At 45.3% G+C, this 22,025-nt stretch overlaps 1 protein-coding gene across 1 annotated transcript in view; it reads right to left on the bottom strand.

Moving 5' to 3' along the window:
• Window positions 1-824: 824 nt before the first annotated feature.
• The window catches only part of PTH1R (parathyroid hormone 1 receptor), a 79,227-nt gene continuing 58,026 nt past the window's right edge, over window positions 825-22,025 (bottom strand). Inside the window, exons 6-14 of the mRNA XM_087947295.1 lie at window positions 21,056-21,242; window positions 20,424-20,601; window positions 13,357-13,417; window positions 11,597-11,663; window positions 9,493-9,587; window positions 7,310-7,491; window positions 7,130-7,143; window positions 6,385-6,426; window positions 825-4,420 (exon numbers count right to left, since the gene is read on the bottom strand). Coding sequence (XP_087803421.1) covers window positions 4,058-4,420; window positions 6,385-6,426; window positions 7,130-7,143; window positions 7,310-7,491; window positions 9,493-9,587; window positions 11,597-11,663; window positions 13,357-13,417; window positions 20,424-20,601; window positions 21,056-21,242 — 1,189 coding nt within the window. The 3' untranslated portion in view covers window positions 825-4,057. The remainder of the gene's footprint in view (window positions 4,421-6,384; window positions 6,427-7,129; window positions 7,144-7,309; window positions 7,492-9,492; window positions 9,588-11,596; window positions 11,664-13,356; window positions 13,418-20,423; window positions 20,602-21,055; window positions 21,243-22,025) is intronic.

Raw genomic sequence — 22,025 nt, forward strand, 5'->3', positions numbered from 1 at the left:
CCCAGGACCCCGCAGTCCTCCTCCTCCTCCTCCTCCTTCTGGCTGGAAACATTTAGAAACAGAAATGTGGGGTCCCTGGTGGTCTCTGGGATTGGTGGCTCTCCTGCAGACGTTTCATGACCCAACTAGGGAGCATCATCAGGGCTAGAAGAAGAAGGAGGTTCTAGGTTCTAGCATTGATGGTGATGATGTTGGGTGAGAAAATGTCTGTAGGAAAACCACCAAGTTTTCCAATAGCACCGTGGACCTCAGAGTCCCCCCCCCCCCACTCCCTGCAACCACCTCCCCTTCTATCCCTGATGCTGGACCACACAATAATTGTCTCCCTCCTTTTCCTGTCCCAATTTTTACCATCTAACCATGTTAGAAGGAGAGAGAATGTTACGGGCACTCCTTTGTTTTACAACAGCTCGTTCAGTGACCATTCAAAATTGCAATGCCCCCCCTCTCCCCCCCCAAAAGGGGATGTATGACCATTTTCCACATGTCTGTTGCATCATCTCCATGGTCAAATTTTGGACCACCGGCTCGCATTTATGACCGTTGTCGTAGCCTCAGGGCCCTGTGATTTCCCTCTTGCGACGTTCCAACAAGCAAGAACCAACGGAGAAAACCAGATTCATTCAGCAATCGCGCTGCAAACTTAATTGCATCGTTTCACTTAACAACACGTGGGAAAAAGGTCATAAAATAGGGCAAAAACTCGCTTAACAACCTTCTTGCTTAGCCATGGATGTTTTGGGCTCAATTGTGGTCATAAGTCGACCTGTCCTTGCGACCCATGGAAACACAGAAGCAATAAAAACCAGAGGGATGCTGGCATTAGTTAGAGAGTTCAGCTTTTATTTGGTTTTAAACGGGCAAGTTCCCAGTCCTTATGGCTGCGACCATATAGGGTACAGATTTTGGAAGGCAGGGTTGGTAAAATTTTACGATTTAAGTTCATTCTGGGTGGTCGAGAGTGTAAGCACCCAGTCACCCTCTTCACAAAATTCACCGAAGCAGCATAAATTACACGAAACACGGTGGAATAAATTATTAGACAATATAACATCCATTGTGCAAATTCGAAGGGCAGGATCCAGCTTGTTATGTTTATTATTTTTTAATCCCCCCCTTCAATCTTCTTAATTTCCAGAACAATTTAAAAAAAAAAATTCTGCCAATGTCCACTTATTATTGCAAAGGGTGGATTTGATCAGAGTTCCTTCTCTAGGGCGAGAAGGGAGTCGAAATGATTTATGCAACTGGTGCCATGAAGACCTTGGGTTCATTTTTCTGGGTACCCCACCCTTTGCAGGTGCCGGAAGATGGGAAGGGGGTTGGACTGGATGACCTGCAAGGTCCCTTCCAACTTTGTTAATCTGTAACAATGGGTTCCGATCCAAGCCAGCCAGTCCTTGATCGAAGCAGCAACGATAGGTCAATCTGGCTTCCTGCAAGGAATTCTGGGTGTTGTAGTTTTTAACAAGGGGGCATTTATTTAGAAAAAAAGGGAATTTTGCAGCCAGACAGGTGCTCATGCAATTAACTCAGTATTTGCAGAGGATAAATTTTCTAAATCGTTTGTGCAATGGCCTTAATGATAATAATTAAAAACTGGGGAACAGGAAACAAAATGACATTATCAGTCCTAGCTCAATTGGGATGAAATGCTTTGTAGACCTTGACTTAACAACCGTTCAGGCTGAAGTTACACCAGCGCTCAAAAAAGTGACTTACAAACGTTCCTCACACTTACAACGGCGGCAGCTTTCCTGCGGCCACCCGATCAGAATTCAGCTACGCTCAGAGCAACCGGCGTATAAAGGGGGTCCTCGACTTAAAACCAGAACGGAGCCCAACATTTCTATTGTTAAGCGAGGCGTTTGTTCAGGGAGGGGTTTTTTTTTTAGCCTGATTTTTATGACTTCCTTGCCACTGTTGTTAAGTGAATCACTGCACTAGTTAAGCAAGGAACCTGGTTGTTAAGTGAATCTCTGGCTTTCCTGTAGACTTCCCTGATCAGAAGGTCGCAAAAGGGGATCACATGACTCCACACACACCCCCGGGCACATCGTCATAAATACGAGTCAGTTGCCAAACACCTGAATTTTGATCATGTAACCACAGGGGATGCTGCAGTGGCTCTGTGTGGTCACTAAACGAACCGTTGTAAGTCGAGGACTACCTGTGTTTACAGCGGTTACAGCGCCACGAGAGTCACGTGATTTCCCCTTGCAATTTTCCCAACGGGCTTCGGACAGTCGATCGGGGAAGCCAGATTTGCTTAACGTCAGTGTCATCCATTTAACGACTGTGTGGTTCACTTAACAACCGTGAGTGGTTCGCTTAACAACCACAGCAAAGAGTTGTAAAATTGGATGCACCTCTCTTAACGGCTGCTTTTGCTGAGCAATGGAAATTCTGGCCCCCACAACTGTGGTCGTAAGGCAAGGATTCCCTGTCTTATAGTTCCTTCTTCCTAAATTGTGGGATTTGGGTAAAGGGGTTGGGGGAAATAAACCCTGATTCTCAGTCTGTTAATTGAACGGCAGTTCCTGGTGGGATTAAGATCCGTTGGCAAGAGAGAGAGGTTTCCACTAGGATTAGCTTGACATTTGTCATCTTAATACAACATTGCCTCCGTGTGCAGCCTTAAAAGCAAAACTGTCCACTTATTTTTGGCTCCGTCGTGGCCGGGATCTTTGGAAAACAGAGCAACCTCCTGTTTCTGGGCTCCGTGTGATCCAGCCCCACTGTCACAGAGGCCGGGGAAGACATCTCTTCGGCGTTGCTCGCTCATGTGCAAATCCACATATATGCCACCACGTTTAGCGTCCAAGCCTCTGTCCCTCTGGGGGGGGACCCAAGGTCTCACACACATACACACACCCGGAAAGGATCTGGTGTTTTGGCCGCAAACGGCACTGAATGGGAGAGGTAGAAAAACACCATGTTTGGGAGGTGAGGAAAACAGCCCTCGTTGGACAGGGGTCAATCCCCGTTTCTCTATCCAAATCCCTCTTGTCCCTTCTTTCCATGGGGTCACAACTCTTCAAAAATCTGCTTGTCTGATCCTCAGCGGGTTGCTCTCGGTCCTGAGTAGTGTTCCGGAGCTCGTCATCCTGATGCTGGCATGAAGGACCCTAACTCAGAGCTCCGTTGCCTGCATTCTGGCCCTCCTCTCCTCCCCACCTCATTCTATATCCAGCCTTTGTTTCCCCTCTTATTGTTAATCAATGGTCTGTCTCCGGAGACAGAGACAATATTATCTCCTTGTTTTCGCTTTTTGACTGACTCACTGCTTAATTCGGTATTGATCTAATCGCAATTTCTCCTTCCACAAAGAGTGCTGGACAATCTCCTGGTGCCTTCGTTTGAGAGGGTGGGAGAGAGGATGAGTGACCAGGAATAAGACCCCCTCCCCCGGGACAATATGATTTTCTCGTGCGGCGAGACATAAAGCAGAAAGGTAACAGGACGAGTAGGAAAATAATTTCAATTTTCTTTCGATTGAAAGACCTTTTCTTGGGTTCGTTTTCCCTTGGTCACTTAAAACATGAATTTAAGTACATCTTTGGAAGGAGGGGGTGGTAAAAGTTCTGTCTGGGTACAAAAAAACATGCATTCAGTTTGGTTGGGGTATTTCCTCACCCCCTCCCACTAAACCAAATTTTAAAAAGCAAATCAACCCCGTGAGAAAGCTTTGTTCTGAACCGATCCTGTCTGGATCAATCAACGGGCACGATCCCTTTGGTTCCCCTAAGGGAGAAAAGCTCTGAATGCCCTAGGACCTCTGGCCCCCTTTCCCCTGTGCTCCCCAAAGATAACGGGGTTCACTCTTGCCTTCTAGGGAAGGAGAACGCGGAGTCTCTGCTGGGTCGCCAAAAAGTGTTGCCGTCTTTCACTCCGGCCAGATGCCGTTTCTCGTAGCAAAGAATTCAGGTGGAGAGTCAACCTCCCCCTCCCCAAATTGATTCCCTGTGATGGGGAATCAATTGACTGGAAGTTGCTTGCCACCCTCAGTGCCTTCAGGGACCCCTAAGCGGGGCTTTCTAACCATCATCTCCTTTTGTTACATCACAGTTTCTTCTTCTTTTTCCAACAAGGCAGCTGGCCTGAAGCCGTTGTAGAGTCCGGAGCTGTTGAGGTATTCCTCCTCTTTGCTGTAGTGCTCGGGCCCCGAAGACGCCAACGAGTTCTCCGAAATGGACCCATTCCGGATGTAGCCTGGCAAATTCCGGTGTCCATTGAGGGCGCCCGAGGCCGGTTTCCCGTTGAGAGGGAGTGGTGTGCCCCCTTTGGCGGTGACATTTGTGACACTGGTGTGGGATACCATAGGTCCATAGCTGTAGGTGGTGCTCCCACTCCGGGCCTTTCTACGGAAGTCCAGTGCTAAAGTCCATCGGCTCCATGACTTCTTGATCTCGGATTGGACCTACGGAGGGGGACAAAGGGTGGGGGTGGGACAGGACAAAAGGGCGGTTATTATGGGATGGGACGGGTGGAAAGTTCCCTTCCCTTCCTTTCCTTCCCTTTCCTTCCCTCATGTCTTTCCTTCCCTTTATTTCCTTCCCTTTCCTTCCCTCCTGTGTTTCCTTCCCCTTTCCTTCCCTTCCCTCCTGTCTTCCCTTCCCCTCCTTCCCTCCTGTCTTCCCTTCCCCTCCTTCCCTTCATTTCCTTCCCTTCCCTCCTCTTCCCTTCCCCTTTTCTTCCCTTCCTTCCCTTCCCTTCCCTCCTGTCTTTCCTTCCCCTTTTCTTCACTTCCTTCCCTTCCCTTCCTCCTGTCTTTCCTTCCCCTTTCCTTCCTTCCTTCCCTTCCCTTCCCTCCTGTCTTTCCTTTCCTTTCTTCCCTTCCCTTCCTTTCCCTTCCCTTCCCTCCTCTTTCCTTTCCCTTCCCTCCTCTTTCCTTTCCTTTCTTCCCTTCCCTTCCTTTCCCTTCCCTCCTCTTTCCTTTCCCTTCCCTCCTCTTTCCTTTTCTTTCTTCCTTCCCTTCCTTTCCCTTCCCTCCTCTTTCCTTTCCCTTCCCTCCTCTTTCCTTTCCTTTCTTCCCTTCCCTTCCTTTCCCTTCCTTTCCCTCATGTCTTTCCTTTCCTTTCTTCCCTTCCTTCCTTTCCCTTCCCTCCTCTTTCCTTTCCTTCCCTCCTCTTTCCTTTCCTTTCTTCCTTCCCTTCCTTTCCCTTCCTTCCCTCATGTCTTTCCTTTCCTTTCTTCCCTTCCCTTCCTTTCCCTTCCCTTCCCTCCTCTTTCCTTTCCTTCCCTCCTCTTTCCTTTCCTTTCTTCCCTTCCCTTCCTTTCCCTTCCCTCCTCTTTCCTTTCCTTTCTTCCTTCCCTTCCTTTCCCTTCCCTTCCCTCCTCTTTCCTTTCCCTTCCCTCCTCTTTCCTTTCCTTTCTTCCCTTCCCCTTCCTTTCCCTTCCCTCCTCTTTCCTTTCCCTTCCCTCCTCTTTCCTTTCCTTTCTTCCCTTCCCTTCCTTTCCCTTCCCTCCTCTTTCCTTTCCCTTCCTCCTCTTTCCTTTCCTTTCTTCCCTTCCCTTCCTTTCCCTTCCTTTCCCTCATGTCTTTCCTTTCCTTTCTTCCCTTCCCTTCCTTTCCTTCCCTCCTCTTTCCTTTCCCTTCCTCCTCTTTCCTTTCCTTTCTTCCTTCCCTTCCTTTCCCTTCCCTTCCCTCATGTCTTTCCTTTCCTTTCTTCCCTTCCCTTCCTTTCCCTTCCTTCCCTCCTCTTTCCTTTCCCTTCCCTCCTCTTTCCTTTCCTTTCTTCCCTTCCTTCCTTTCCTTCCCTTCCCTCCTCTTTCCTTTCCCTTCCCTCCTCTTTCCTTTCCTTTCTTCCCTTCCCTTCCTTTCCCTTCCTCCTCTTTCCTTTCCTTTCTTCCCTTCCTTCCCTCCTCTTTCCTTTCCCTTCCCTCCTCTTTCCTTTCCTTTCTTCCCTTCCCTTCCTTTCCCTTCCCTCCTCTTTCCTTTCCTTTCTTCCCTTCCCTTCCCTTCCCTTCCCTCCTCTTTCCTTTCCCTTCCCTCCTCTTTCCTTTCCTTTCTTCCCTTCCCTTCCTTCCCTTCCCTCCTCTTTCCTTTCCTTTCTTCCCTTCCTTCCTTTCCTTCCCTCCTCTTTCCTTTCCTTCCCTCCTCTTTCCTTTCCTTTCTTCCTTCCCTTCCTTTCCCTTCCTTTCCCTCATGTCTTTCCTTTCCTTTCTTCCCTTCCTTTCCCTTCCCTCATGTCTTTCCTTTCCTTTCTTCCCTTCCTTTCCCTTCCCTCATGTCTTTCCTTTCCTTTCTTCCCTTCCTTTCCCTTCCCTCATGTCTTTCCTTTCCTTTCTTCCCTTCCTTTCCTTTCCCTTCCCTTTCTTTTCCTCCCTCCCCTCTCCTCCTGCCACTCTGAACCAAGAATTTGTGCAGATGGGGACACTCACCTCCCCATTACAAAAGCAGTAGATAATTGCAATGAAAAATCCCTAAGAAGAAGGAAAAAAAAGGAGTAAAATTGATTTCTTTGATTGATTTCATGAATAGTTTTCAGGCTACAGTTTGGAGGCCTCTTATGGCTGACCCAATCCACAACGGGCTGGGTGACTTAATATAGAGATAGTCCTTGACTTACAACGGTTCATTTATTGACTCCTCAGTTACAACATCACTCAAAAAAGGGACATATGACTGTGTTTCACACATTGCAGCATCCTCATGGTCAAATGATCATGAATTCAGATGTTTGGCAACTGACTCGTACTTATGACAGTCGCACTGTCTCCTGGGTTATGTGATCCCCTTTTGCGACCTTCTGACGAGCAAAGCCTAATTGGAGAAGCCAGATTCGCTTAACAACTGTATGGCTAACTTGATGACTGCAGTGATTCACTTAACAACTGTGGCCAGAAAGGTCATAAAATGGGGCAAAACCTTTTCCAGGGGAATTATGGGATGCTGCTAAGATTGAGCAGATGGTCCACAACAGTGAAAGTGCATAAAATCTGATTTGACTTCAGAGAGGGATAATAGTTAATAATGGACATTAAAATTTAAGAATTAATTTAATATTAAATTCAATAAAAGCTATGATAATTAGGTTTAAATTTTTAACTTTCTATTTGATATTGTTAATAATTGAATTCTCCATAACTCTTGTGAAGCGTCTATTCTAGCTTGCAAAGGTCCAACCCGAAGCCTCTCAGCTGGGTGGGGATTATGGGAGTTGAAGTCCAAGCCATGGACAGACCCCATGGCTGGAAAAATCACTTCGTTGCATTTTCACCCCTTTCCTAAACCCTAAACTGAAGAACTAAATCCTAAACTGAAGAACTAAATCCCTTCTGAAGAACTAAATCCCTTCTGAAGAACTAAATCCCTTCTGAAGACGGGACAGAGATTGGGCGAACCTGGAACGAGAGTTAAACAGCATTTCATAGTGCATCTGAATTTGCCAGGGGATTCCGGAAATCTCCGTGTACGGCATAGCCATAAAGACGATATAATGGACCCCGAATAATGGCATGAGGACCAGGGTGGATTTCAACAGTTTCCTGCAGAGAAGGAGACGAAGAGGAAAGATGATAAATAATAATAGATAGAGGAGAATCTTTGTAGCTCAGGGTTGAATTGAGGGGGTCCTTGGTGTTCTCTGAGCTGGGTGGTTTCCTTGCAGACGTCTCATGACCGAACTAGGTAACATCATCCATGCTAGAAGGGAGTGGGGTTTGCAGAGAAGAGGAAGGGGAGGACGAGGAGAGGAAAAAGAAAAGGAGGAGAAGGAGTTCCGGTTTGCTTGGCAACATCATGTTTCACTTAATGACTACAGAAACCCAGGTGTTTCACTGGTGTCAAATCAGCTGGTTTAACAAGGGAAATTCCATCTCCAACGGCAGTCATAACTCAAGGACCGCTCGTAAAGTCCCTTGTTCGCTCGCTCGCCCTCCTCTGCAAGAGAAGACCTGGAAACCCCAAACGGTGCAGGACGTGGCACATCGTCCCCACCAGGGTGAGGCTGGCAGAGGAAAAAAAAGAAAGAAAGAAAAGGATGAGTTTTTCAAACTGGCACAGCTTATTTTCGAAGTTCAGGGAGGTGGGGAGGAGAAGAAAGCGGGGGGGGAGAATGTGAATTTGGAAAGCAAGTATTTTAATTCAAAGCAGGCGAGGAGACCAGCGGGGATGCTTGGCCCGGCTTTGCAAAACCTCAAAGTTTCGTTCTCAGCCTATCATTTCCTCCGAGATTTATTTCACCCTCTTGGAGGGTTGCTACGAATGTCGGTTTGGAAGCGGCTGGGAGGTTGCAGGGGTGTTTTTCCAGCCGGGACATCAAGACAGCCGATGCCAGAGGAGGGGAGGGCCCCCCCACAGCCCCCACGGGCCCTGGTGCCCCCTTTGCTAATTGCCTCCAGATTCGGCGAGACTTGGCTGAATGTGTCTCTTCCGCCCCCTTCTCCGCCTTGTTTGCAGCCAGAAGGAGGCTTCCTCTGGGGCACAGCTGGCGAAGGGGGCCAGATGTGGTTGTCTGCATGCAGGGTTTCACTTCTTTGGGTCATGGGGCTGATAGGCAGCTGTTGCACGGGTCTCCTTCATCTTTTCCTTCCCCTTCTTTCCTTCCTCCTCTCTCCTTCCCCTTTCTTTCTCTTCCTTCCTTTCACCTTCGTCTCTTCCTTTTCACTTTCCTTCTTTCTAACCCTTCCTTCCTTCTCCATCTTTCTCCTTCCCATTCCCCTTCCCTCCCTTCCTTTCCCTTATTCCCATGTTCCTTTACCTTCCCCTTCCTCCCTATCTCACTTCCTCTCCCCTATTCCCATCCCTTTTCCTTTCCTTTCATCACCTTTTACGTTCTGTTTCTTTCACCCACCCTCTTTCTTTTCCTTTCCTTTCCTTTCCTCCTTTTCTGTTCCTTTCCTCCCCACTCTTTCCTTTCCTCTCTTTTTCCTTTCCTTTTCCTTTCCTTTCATCTCCTTTTACATTCCATTCCTTTCCACCCTCCCTCTTTCTTTTCCTTCCCTTTCCTTCTTTCCTTTCCTTTCCTTTCCTTTCATCTCCTTTTCCTTTCCTTTCATCTCCTTTTACGTTCTGTTTCTTTTCCTTTCCTTTCCTCTCCTTTCCTCCTTTTCTGTTCCTTTCCTCCCCCTCTTTCCTTTCCTCTCTTTTTCCTTTCCTTTTCCTTTCCTTTCATCTCCTTTTACATTCCATTCCTTTCCACCCTCCCTCTTTCTTTTCCTTCCCTTTCCTTCTTTCCTTTCCTCTCCTCTCCTCCTTTTCTGTTCCTTTCCTCCCTCCCTCTTTCCTTTCCTCTCCTTTTCCTTCTTTCTTTTCCTTCCCTTTCCTTCTTTCCTTTCCTTTCCTTTCATCTCCTTTCCTCCTTTTCTGTTCCTTTCCTCCCTCCCTCTTTCCTTTCCTTTCCTTCTCCTGGCATTGGATAACGGGACCCTCAGTTTTCTATGGGCTCTTCCTGAAACTAAATTCTCCTCTCTTTTCCCTGTTTCGTTACTCCACTCTGGCTGGGAGGAATTCCCCCCATGGAGAGAGAGGAATAATTCTCCCCTTACCGATATTGTTGTCTGGTATCACATCTCCCAGCGTTTGTTTCTCGGAGTTTGGTTGCAAGGACCCTGATGATTTTGATAAACAGGATAAAATTTGCCTGAAAGACAAAAGGAAGGAAGGGAAAGAGAAGGGGACAAAGGGAAGGGAGAAGAAATGGAAGGGAAAACAGAAGGAAAGGGAGGAGGAAGAGAAGGAGGAGGAAAGAAAGGAGAAAGAGAAGAAGATGAACAAGAAAGAGGAGGGGAAGTGGATGTAGGGGAGAAAGAGATGGAGAAAGAAAGGAAGGAGAAGGAAGAGAAAGAAGAAGGAGAAGGAGAAGAAGGAGGGGAAAGGATGAAGGAGCAAGGAGAAGAAAGAGAAGGAGAAAGAAAAAGGAAGAAGAGGAAAAAGGAGGAAAGGAGAAAAGGAAGGGGAAGAAGGAGAAGAGAAGGAGGAGAAAAGGAAAAAGAATGGAGAAAGACAAAGAGAAGGAGAAGAAGGACAAGAAAGAGGAGGAGGAGGAGGAGAGAGAAGGAAGAAAAAGGGGAGTAAGTAAGAAAAAAGAGAGGGAAGGAAAGGGAGGGAGGAACAAGAAGGGAAGGAGCGATAATTTAATACCAATAAAAGTGCCCCTTTGGGCAATTAGCATCTCTAAAACCTACACCACATTTTTAAATATATATATTTAAAATTACACACCTACTTCCTTTCCATGATTCCCCCTCTCCCATTGCAGCGGGGGAGGGGGATAGAAACTGCACTCAAATCAAACCCACCCAGGAGGGGTTAATTTTGTGTGTGTGTGTGTGGGGGCATCGGACACAAAAGCCTTCAGGGCGCTGCAGGGTGTTGCAAAAACCAAGGGCATCGCTCCGCTCGCTCCCTAACCTGGTTTGAGGTCTAACCGCAGGCTATTCCAGTTATCCTGCCCCCATCCCCCAGCCCTGTTTGCTGGACCACCCAGACATCCTGGAGGGATGAGAATGGAAGAAGCTGGCCGGAGACTACTGGTCAAGCGCCAGCCCTGAAAAAAAATCTTTCCATTTACGGTCCACTGACCACAAAACAATGGTTTGCCCAGCGTGGACGTTGGGTTTGTTTTGCTGGAAAATAAATTCTCCAGGCCGGGAAGCCCGGCTCAGTTTTCCACCAATGTTGTCTTCCCCACGTCCGAAGGAAGCCGAGAATGGCTTTGATTTGACGTCTGCAGACCCCCCCCCCCAGGGATTGGGGTGGCTTCATTCATGCCACGGGGTTGTGTGTCTGTGTGTCTCTCTGTGTGTGTGTGTCAGTTAATTGTGCCTTGCAGTCTGGGGATGATAGATCTCTCTCAATAGCTGCGATTTCTCACCCATTGTACGAATTTTGCTGGAGGTTTCCGAAATAAAGTGGATAATTCTACTTGAACGGGATGGTATAGAGGGAGTCCTCGACATACAACCATTTGTTTAGCGACTGAAGCGGCCGTTTTTCACACTTACGGCCGTTACAATATCCCCAGAGTCACGTGATCAAAATTTGGGATGCTTGGCAACTGACTCATATTTATGACCGTCTTTCTGATGATCAACATCAAGGGGAACGGCCAGATTCATTTAACGACCATGATACTCACTTTTAAACTCAGCAGTGATTCGCTTTATGACTGCGGCAAGCAAGGTGGCAAAATGGGGCTAAAAACTCACTGAACAAGAGCTTGGCTTAGCAACAGAAATGTTTGGATCAAATGCGGGCGTAAGTTGAAGACTACCTGTAAAAGGCCTCCTGCCTTGAGGGTTGGAGTAGATGACCTCTCGGATCCCTTCCAGCCCTAGGATTTTCTGTTCTGCCTGAGGTATTCTAGGAATTGGAATCTCCCCCTCTCAAAGCATGGCTGGTTGGGGGATTCTGGGAGTTGGAGTCCTCCCCTCTTAAAGCATGTAGGCTGGGGGATTCTGGGAGTTGGAGTCCACCCATCTTAAAACATTCTGAGGTTGAGAAATTCTGATTTAAATGACAGGCAAGGTCTGTAAAAACTAGACGCGGCTTTCCCTGTACAACCCTGTCTGCCATCTTGACTTTTTTGAACCCCGCCTGTTGATTTCTCCCCTTTTCCCCTTCCCAGACTCCTCCTTGGCTCCAACTCACCAACACGGCCGTGAGGATAGGCACCTGGACAAACCACTTGTAATACTTGGCGCTTAAATCCCAGCATCTGTCAAGAAAAGAGGACAGACATCCTGACAAAACCGCTTCATGCATCTGATTTTGTTGTAAAGTAGGTAGCTTTCGGCTCTAGGAACTGTTTTCAAGAACTTCTATAATCTTCCTATATCAAAAGACTTGTGGAAATCATCCCCACACATGGCCAGGAAAGCAAATTTGTGAGAGGTTGAGCCTCCAAGGTAAAGGAGTAGTCTACCTTTAAAAATAACCAGGGAGTGGGGATAAATAAAGAGTCAGGTTTGTCTATTTCAGGAAGTACAGATCTAAACAGGTTGGCTTTTAAGAATGTTTTACAAATCTGGCAACTTTAAGATGTGTGGATTTCAACTCCCAGAATTCTTGGAGTTGAAGTCTGGCTGGGAATTCTGGAAGTTGAAGTCCACACATCTTAAAGTTGCCAGGTTTGAAAAAAAAACAAAACACTAGCTTTTGTTCATTCCACTGGTATTAAAACATTCTCTTGGCTGTATTTTTTTTTTTTAGCATGGGTTGCTAAATTTGATATATATATATATATATGAATTTATATAAAGGAGGTAATAAATGGCCCAGCTGGGTTCATGAGGAATAAAAATGTTGTGGTTATTGTGGCTATTAGCAAAACAAATCATATGGCACTCTGGGATTAAAAATATCCTTCAGCGCCAATTATTATTTTTTCCAATCAGACAGGCAGTGTGTGCCTGTCACACACACACACACTTATTTCAGCAAAGGAGAAAAACATATTTAAAATAGGATCAGAGGGGAACCAAGTTTACAACTCTTTAGAGATGCAAGTCTATTAGTTTGATATATATACATATAGATATACATATAGATGTATAGATATCTATACACGGAGTATGTATGTGTGTGTGTGTGTGTGTGTGTGTGTGTGTGTGTGTATAATATATGAATAAAATAATTTGGCAAATATCTAACCATCTATCAAAAGGGTCACAACCATCTATCACAAGGGTCTTCAAACTTGGCAAGTTTAAGACTTGTGGACTTCAACTCCCAGAATTCCTGAGCTAACACGACTGGAGGAGGAATTCTGGGAGCTGAAGTCTACAAGTCTTAAAGCGGTCAAGTTTGAAGACCCCTGAATATTTTCTATCCTTCATCCTTCCATTCATCCATCCAGTCATCTCTATTACCGGTTTGTCTGCATCTATTATCTCTCTATCTCTTATCTTCTATCTTTATTGTATCTATATATTTATCTAGCAATCATTTGTCTATCTATCTATCATCTATCTATCTATCTATCTATCTATCTATCTATCTATCTATCATCTATCTATCTATCTATCTATCTATCTATCTATCTATCTATCTATCATCTATCTACCCATCCATTCATCTTACCTACCTATCATTTCTATCACATCCATCCATCCATGTCTGTCTATCTGTCTGTCTGTCCATCCGTCCATCCTTCCATCCATCGATCTATCAATCATCCATCTATCTTTTACCTCCATCTATCTTTGTCAAATTATTTCTGTTCCATGTTTATAGTGTCTCATGTTTTTTTTTATTGACTTCTGATTTTGTGCAGAAATAAAAAATAAAACGTTTACCACAGGATTCAAAGTCAGATAAGCTTTGAAAGAAAGAAAGAAAGAAAGAAAGAAAGAAAGAAAGAAAGAAAGAAAGAAAGAAAGAAATTCACATGGAACAAACTCGGGACTCACTCGGTGTCTGCTAATGTCGCTCGAAGCATTACCCAGATTGCGACAAACACAGCCGGAAGGCCTGAAAGATGGAAAGTGAAATGCATGGATAAGTTTCAGAATCAGATCGATATTTCATATTTGTCTACAGCAACCTCCCTGGTGTGTGTGTGTGTGTGCGTGTGTGTGTGTGTGAAGTGGGGTGGGGTCGTGTTGTTGTATGGTTAGCATTTTACTTGAGGTACAATTGACTGGGTTCAAATTACAGGTACTCCTGGACTTACGACCACAATTGAACGCAAAATGTCCATTGCTCAGTGTGACGACTGTTGAGTTTTGCCCCATTTTACAACCTTTCTCCCCACAGTTGTTAAGTGAATCACTACAGTTGTTAAATTAGCCACACGGTTGTTAAGTGAATGTGGCTCCCCCATTGGGGGGGGGAGTTTGCAAAAGGGGACGTGGCCACGGCCATAAATATATGAGGATCAGCGGCCGAGGCGTCTGAATTTTGATCACGTGACTTGTGGGGGTGTGGCAACGGTCGTAAGTGTGAAAAATGGTCACGACTCCTCTTGTTCAGCGCCGTCATCACTTAAAACAGTCACTAAATGAACTGTTGTAAGCCAAGGACTACTATTTCAGACACCTGATGTGAAGGCCCAGCTCTTTGCCAGGGGTCCATGATGGTAGAACGGTGGCAGGAAAGAGGAGGAGGCGGAAGGGGTGATGCCGGCGTTTTTTAGGATAGCTGAAGGGTCAGGATGAGGGCAGCCCCTCCAGGAGAAGGTGGACATGGCTATCTATGTGGTCACTCAGCGATAGGTCATCAGTCAATCAATCAGGGTGAACCGTTAACTCTCTTGAGATGTCCGAAACACAAGCGGAGCTTCCTCCCTCCCTTTCCCTTTTTTCCTTCTTTCTTTTCTTCCTTCCTTCTCCTCATTCCCATCTCTTTCCTTCCTTCCTCCCTCCCTCCTCCTTTTCCTCTGCTCTTCTCTCCTTTTTCTGTCCTTCCTTCCTTCCTTCCCCTTTTTACTTCTTCTTCCCCCTTTCCTCTGCCCTTCTTTCCTTTTTTTCTTTCCGTCTCCCTTCCTTCCCTCCCCTTTTTCCTTCTCTCCTTCCCCTTTTATCTGTACTTCTCTCCTTTTTCTTCTTCCTTCCTCTTTCCCTTCCTCCCCTCCCCCTTTTCCTTCTTTCCTTCCTTCCCCTTTTCCTGTGTCCTTCTCTCCTTTTTCTTTCCTTCTTCCCTTCCTTCCCCTTTTCTTCCCTTCCTTCCTTCCTCTCTTCCTCTCCTTCCTTTCTCCCTCCCTCCGCCCACCCATCTCTTTCTTTCCCGCCTTTCTCATAGGAAAATTCCCCTGGGTTATTTCCAGTTTAGGCTGCTGCTGTTGTCCACAGCATCTCGGCCACCTCCCCTGCCTCCGTCCATCCCTCAATTCAGATTAGAGCAAGTACAGCCTCTTTTATTTATGTTTAATAAATAAACATCGGCAAACAACAACCAGCCAAAATTGGCCAAAATGGATTTTTTTTTAAAGCAGGGAGAAAGACTGCACTAGAGGCAAAAGATTAAATAAGCAAAAAGCTTATTACTAAGAGCCTCGGTGGCGCAGTGGTCAGAGTGCAGTACTGCAGGCTATTTCTGTTGGCTGCCCGCTGCCTGCAATTTGGCAGTTCGAATCTCATCAGGTTAAAGGTTGACTCGGCCTCCCATCCTCCCGAGGTGGGTAAAAGGAAGACCCAGATTGTTGGGGACAAGAGGCTGGCTCTGTAAACCGCTTAGAAAGAGCTGGAAAGCACTATAAAGCGGTGTATAAGTTTAAACGCTATTGCTGTTGCTAGTGCGATTTTTTTTTTTTTTAAAAAAGGATTTTCTAAGTATTTGCAGCTCCATAAGAAAAAGGTAGAATTTTACAGACTCCATTTGGAAATTATTTGCGGGTTATTAGCAATAGACAATCCCAAAATAAGCGGCCTTCTGTTTAACCCTTTTTGGTGCATAGCGATAGAACAATAAATGTGGAAAGTACGTCACCAGGTGATGACCATTGGGTGAATAGAGACCATATAGCCAAACATTCTTCTGGAAGACTAGATAGCAAAACATTTAATTTGCAAATCTATTCTCTGGCTGGATTTAATCCAGTTTAAGAAGCCAAATCTTCTTTTTTCTCACATTTTTTTCCAGCCTTTTTTACCTTCTGATTTGGCTGCCGAAGCTAGACAATATGGCACCTATCTCTGTGATAAACCTTTATCTGCATGGACAGAGGGATTTTTTTTAGCTCCTGCGGGCCAACTTCCCAAGCCTTTGGCAGAGAGAAATAAATAAAATAAAAACCTCCACAGACTCATTTATTTTATTATCACATAAAGTAATGTAATTTACAGCCTGTGTCTACTTTTTGAAAGTCATGTTGCAAGCTGGACTGTAACAAGCAGCAGCTTATGAGATAATAAAAGAAAATTGGTTAATTTTTTGAGGGAGAGAATGTCTTTTCCCTTTTTTCTTTATGGTAGATGAGTCTGTTAACGCAGATCAGACCTTCCAGGTCCAGAGCCAATGTTTCAAGGAATATTTCCCCCTTCCAAAGTAAAAAAAAAATCTGCTTTTTCTTCGCAAAAGTTTCTCTTTTTGTTTGGCCCTGCATTTTTTTTTTAAAAAGAACTCCTTTGGCAAGCTGTGGCATAATCTGAATTTTGGTTTTATGAGCTCCTATGGGATGGATTTGGGGGGGGGACATTTTTGGAGGAACAACAAGCCGTCAATCAAAGAAAATGACAGAAAGGTGACACCTGACACCTGATCTGTTGCATTGCATGAAATTTCTGAACTTCGATGCTGGAATCGTTGCAGGTGTTTCTTAAACCTGCTGGATTCATATTGCAACATGCCTGCGACTCTAAAAACCAAAATGCCACAAGCGACAACTGCAATAACACCGCACAACCTCGAATTATTGCCAGGAAATTAACAGCTTTGATTTACGGGCAGTCCTCAACTTACGACCGCGATCGAGGTATTTGGGGTTCCCTTTGTAAATTATTTTGGTTGTTGAGTTGAGTCGAGGATCAACACTCAACCGATAAAGACTGAGATATTATTCATTCGGGGGAAATAACAATACAGATAGCCCTCGACTTACAACGGTTCATTTAGTGACCGAAGTTACAGCGGCACTGAAAAAAGGGACCCAGGACCGCTTTTCACACTTAACGACCGTTCCATCATCCCCATGGTCATGTGATCAAAATTCAGATGCTTGGCAATTGACTCGTATTTATGACGGTCGCCGTGTCCCGGGGGGTCACATGTGATCCCCTTTTGCGAACAAAGCCAATGGGGGAAGCAGGGTTTGCTTAACGACTGGGTTACTTACTTAACAACTGCAGGGGTTCACTTAACAATGGTGGCAAGTAAGGTCGTTCATTGGGGGGGGGGAAATTCACTTAACAACTGTTCTCACTTGGCAAAGGAAATTTTGGGTCAAATATGGTCGTAGGTTGAGGACTGCCTGCAATGATGATTATTTCCTGCGATGATATTTTTAAAAAAAATCTTGGTGGTGGATACGACAGTACAGGTAGTCCTTGACTTACAGCTGTTCATTTAGTGACCGTTCAAAGTTATAACGGCCCTGAAAAAGGGGACTTAGGTCTATTTTTTGCACTGATGAGTGGTGCAATATCTCCATGATCACATGACCAAATTCAGACAATTGGCAACTGACTCATATTTATGACGGGTGCAGCTTCCCAGAGTTACATGATCCCCTTTTGCGACCGTCTGATCAGCAAAGCCATCGTGGAAGCCAGATTCACTTAACAACCGTGTGAGTAGCTGCAGTGATTCTCTTAACAATTGTGGCAAGAAAAGTCATAAAACGGGGCAAAACTCGCTTAACAAAGGTCTCGCTTAACAACGGAAATGTTGGCTCAGTTGGAGTCATAAGTTGAAGTCTACCTGTATCTACAGACAGCAGAAGAGAAGAGAAAGAACCGGAGAAAGTCACAAAAGGAAGCAAAGGTAGGATCAATGGTGATAGCGCCTTGGATGCCGTCCCAAAATATTGGGAGCATCCCTTGAACACTATCTGCATTGACAAATTTCCCCGTCGGTCAGTTGCAAAAGGCAGTTTGACTCGGAACAGCTGACACCCTGTGGCAATCCATCAAACAGTCATATCTGCTTATCATCACGTCCTTGGCCAGGGCTCGAGAGGTGGACTGAAAGGCCAAATCCAGTCTGAACACCTGGCTGGCTGTGCAACCAGCCTTAATAACAACATCTGGATGGATGGAGCACTGTTGGCATTGACAATTTCATCACCAGCCAATTGCAAAAGGCAGCTTGACTAGGAACAGCTTAAATCCTGCGGCGAGACCTTTAACGCCATCACACAACCCCATCTGGATCTCCCGGGTCCATGGGAAGGACTCCAGAGGTGGACCTAAAGGCCAAATCCAGTCTCAACATCTGGCTGGTCCTGTGACCAACCCTATAATAATATTACGTACTAAGATGTTTCTAAGAGAATGGTGGAGGGTCAGCCTGAACTCGGGGCCTCCTAGAATTGCAAGGTCAACCTGGTGGCCCACTCAGGAAGGCCCTAATTCCAAAGGCTCAGCCAATGAGAATGGCCCTCACGGATTAGGTCAGGGGTCTCCAACCTTGGCCACTTTAAGACTTGTTGACTTCAACTCCCAGAGGTCTGGAACTCTGGGAGTTGAAGTCCACAAGTCTTAAAGTGGCCAAGGTTGGAGACCCCTGGATAAGGTAGTTCCATGGTTCTCTTGTTAAACTTTTCATGGATTTGAGAGTGACGGTATCACAAACTCTCTAAAATGTCCCTCTCTCACACACCCCTCCATGCTTCTACAAAATGTCCACCTTCCCCTTGGTCAGCTCAAGCTATTTTGGAGATCTTAAATGTTTCTTTCCTTGACGCCTGCAAGCAAAAAAACAGACCTTGGTTAATGATCTGCCCACCACTGCATCCCACATCCTGTTTTCAGCTAAAATTGCAGCTTTCCGTTCTCGTGTCCAGACAAATGTGCTCAGGGTAAACTCGAAGACCTGACCTTGATGTCAGGGCAGAAGAAGAGAGAGAAGAAGAAGAAGAAGAAGAAGAAGAAGAAGAAGAAGAAGAAGAAGAAGAAGAAGAAGAAGAAGAAGAAGAAGAAGAAGAAGAAGAAGAAGAAGAAGAAGAAGAAGAAGAAGAAGAAGAAGAAGAAGAAGAAGAAGAAGAAGAAGAAGAAGAAGAAGAAGAAGAAGAAGAAGAAGAAGAAGAAGAAGAAGAGGAGGAGGAGGAGGAGGAGGAGGAGGAGGAGGAGGAGGGAGGAGGAGGAGGAGGAGGAGGAGGAGAAGGAGAAGGAGAAGAAGAAGAAGAAGAAGAAGAAGAAGAAGAAGAAGAAGAAGAAGAAGAAGAAGAAGAAGAAGAAGAAGAAGAAGAAGAAGAAGAAGAAGAAGAAGAAGAAGAAGAAGAAGAAAGTTTGATGGAAACATTTCTCCTGTCTAGGGAGTTGAGGAGGTTCCACAGACATGTTCTGAGGGACTTGGGAGTCCTTTGTGGGACCTTCAAAATGTCCTCCTGACCTTCTCCTGTAGAATACCTTGTTGAAAGATTTAAGATAGAGGAACTCAAGGTCAGGTCTGGGAGCTCCAAAGCCACGTAAACCATGAAGTCAGATCTTTCCAGGTCAAATAGACTAAGATCATTTCCACCCAAGTGGCTTCTGGAGCCTTCTGAGCCACATTGGAGGGATGTTGAAGGTATTTTGGACAACGCTAGCTGAACAACTCTAAGGGGAACCCATTTATCCCTAGTGCAAAAGTAAAAAGTCTAGAAAAAAAAGGGTGATTGGTTTATCTGGATGCATATTTTTCAAGAAAGTGGAGAAGAACAGGAGCAGGCCGATCTTTAGAAAAAGTTGACTTTTGACATGCCATCTGTAGCTCCCCAAGAAATAGGATAACTCTGAAATTTGCCCTCTAGATAAAAAGCCAACCTCTGACCAGTAGCCACCAGTCTTCAGTTGAAGAAACATCTAACTAGCCATGTCCCTCTAGATGATATATGCTAAACTAGAAGATAATATTTATAGTTTGGGGTTGAACTGTGGGGTCCTTGCTGCTCTCTGAGTTTGTTGATTTTTTTTTGCAGATGACCCAACTAAGTAACATCTTCAGTGTAGAAGGCAGTGGGGTTTACAGAGAGGAGGAGGAAGAGGAAGAGGACTGTGGGGTCCTTGGGGCTCTCTGAGCAGGGTGGTTTTCTTGCAGATGCTTCATGACCCAACCAGGTAACATGAACAGTGCTGAAAGCTAGAACCTCCACTCATTAGCACTGATAGAATTACCTAGTTGGGTCGTGAAATGTCTGCAGGAAAACAACCAAGCCCAGAGATCCTCAAGGACCCCGTGGTTCCACGATCAACTATGACCAACAATGTGGAAGCTGATGGAAGAGAGATCTTCATCACCTGTGCATCACTTTAAACATCTCTGGGAATTCATACCTCAAGTCATGAAGATAGCTCAAGTCACTAGGAGCTCATTCTCCCTCCTTCTAAATTCCACAAAAATGTTCAGGAGAAATTCAGGAACTATTTGATTCAACTTCAAAGTCAATATTTGTCAATAACGTCTAAAGACCTTTAATGGGTTGATTAGGTCCATCTAGTTGGTGTTGACTCTTATCCAGCACATGGGTGGATCTTCTCCAGAAGGAAGGATCTTATTTAAATCATGATTTAATCCAGGGGTCTCCAACCTTGGCCACTTTAAGACTTGTAGACTTCAATTCCCAGAATTCCTCACCCAGCAGAGCTATATCACAATTTCCATAAACCCCACCCTTCCACCAACATCTATAGGGGTTTCCAAGTGGATGTTCTAGTCATCGCATTTTGGAACCATCTTTCTAGCTCACCTTTATCTCTCCTTCTTTATTTTTACCCCAAAACACCAAAGGATGAGCAGTGGGAGGTGTTTGTAGACCTCTCATGGCCAAGAGGCCAACTTCTGGAAGCTCATTGAGATCCTTCAGTCTCTGGAGGAAGCCTTGTGAGAAAGACCAACTCACCCCAACCGAACATCGTGAATCCGCAGAGGTATTTCTTCTCCGAGAAGAAGGCCATGAATATGAGGCTGTGAAGGTAGAGGCCTTCCACCAAGATCCAGTAGTAACTGGTGGCCAGGAAGTAGAGGAAGAGAGTCACGACTAATTTGCAGCCCACCTGGGCAGAGTAAGGAGAGGAGTACTAAGAGAAAGAGAGAGGGAGAGAAATAGAAAAAGACAGAGAGAGGAAGGGAGAGAAGGGGGGATTAATTGACAATATTGATAAGTCCTCCTGTGGGCATCATAGACGGACCAGATTTGACGTTTGACAGGCTGTTTAAACTAGGAGTTGGTGAGTTCTAGTCCCGCAGCTGGGTGACTTTGGGCCAATCACCAGAAACTAGTGAGTTCTAGTCTCGCCTTAGGCATGAAAGCCGGCTGGGTGACTTTGGACCAGTCCCTCTCTTAGTCTCAGCCCAACCTTGCAAGGTTATTGCTAGGGGGAAAATGGGAGCGGGAGGAAGGCCTAATAGGCAAGCTCACAAGTTATTGATAAAGTAATAAAAGCAGAATAAAAATATCAAATCAATCAAGGAAGTCTTCCGTCCTTCCTTTACTGGGACATGAAGGATGTTTGACAAGTGGGAGATGCTAACCAGGGTCGAGTTATCGATTGGGGTAGCTTCCATCATGGATCTGAATTCCTCCTCCTTGATTATCTCCATCTCCTCCATGGCAGAGCCGGAATACAGGATACCATCCTTCATAAAGATGCTGATCGCCCGGAGAATGAAGGAGACAAATAAATGCATGTGGATGTAGTTCCGGGTACAGTGCAAACGTCTGGAACAAGACAAAAATGCGAAACTTCAGGACTCTGATAAATCTTTGCAAGGGATTCGTTTGCAGGCTGACACACAGACACACACAGACACACAGACACATACACACACACACACACTGGGAGTGGGGATTCGAACCAGTGACTTGAATTTGGCGGAAGCAGACTCAAACACAAGCCAGTCTAAGTTACTTGACGGCAAGAGGGGTATTTTCTAAATTTAATCAGTAAATAAAGAATAAATTAGCCATAAAAATTAAAATTAACCACGGGTAAGTCCTTGGAACACGGTGGTTCGTTTAACGACCGTTTGATGCTACAACGGCTCTGGAAAAAAAGGGGACTTAGGACCATTTTTCACACTTACGACTGTTTCAGGATCCCCATGGTCACGTGACGTATGGCAACAGACTCCTATTTATGACGGTCGCAGTGTCCTGGGGGAGGGGCTTGGTAGTCATGTGACCCCTTTTTGTAACGTTCTGACTAGCAAAGTGAATGGGCTAACTTAACACCTGCAGGGATTCACGTAACTACGGTGGCAAGAAACTGCTTAACAGAAACTTTAGGCTCAGTTGTGATTGTTAAGTCAAGGGCTACTTGTATATAAGGAATTCTTTTCCGTGAAAAAAATAAAAAATAAAACAAAATAATGAAATGAAATAAAAATACAGTACGAAAATAAAATAAAATAAAATAAAAATATAATGGAATAAGAGGGTAGGGTAGGATATAGGTAGGACAGAACAGAATAGAGTAGAGTAGAATAGATTAGAATAGAAAAA

This window comes from Notechis scutatus, chromosome Z, assembly GCF_049901735.1.
Source record: "Notechis scutatus isolate UNSWTSFEM ecotype Mainland chromosome Z, rNotScu1.2, whole genome shotgun sequence".
Taxonomy (NCBI): Eukaryota; Metazoa; Chordata; class Lepidosauria; order Squamata; family Elapidae; genus Notechis; species Notechis scutatus.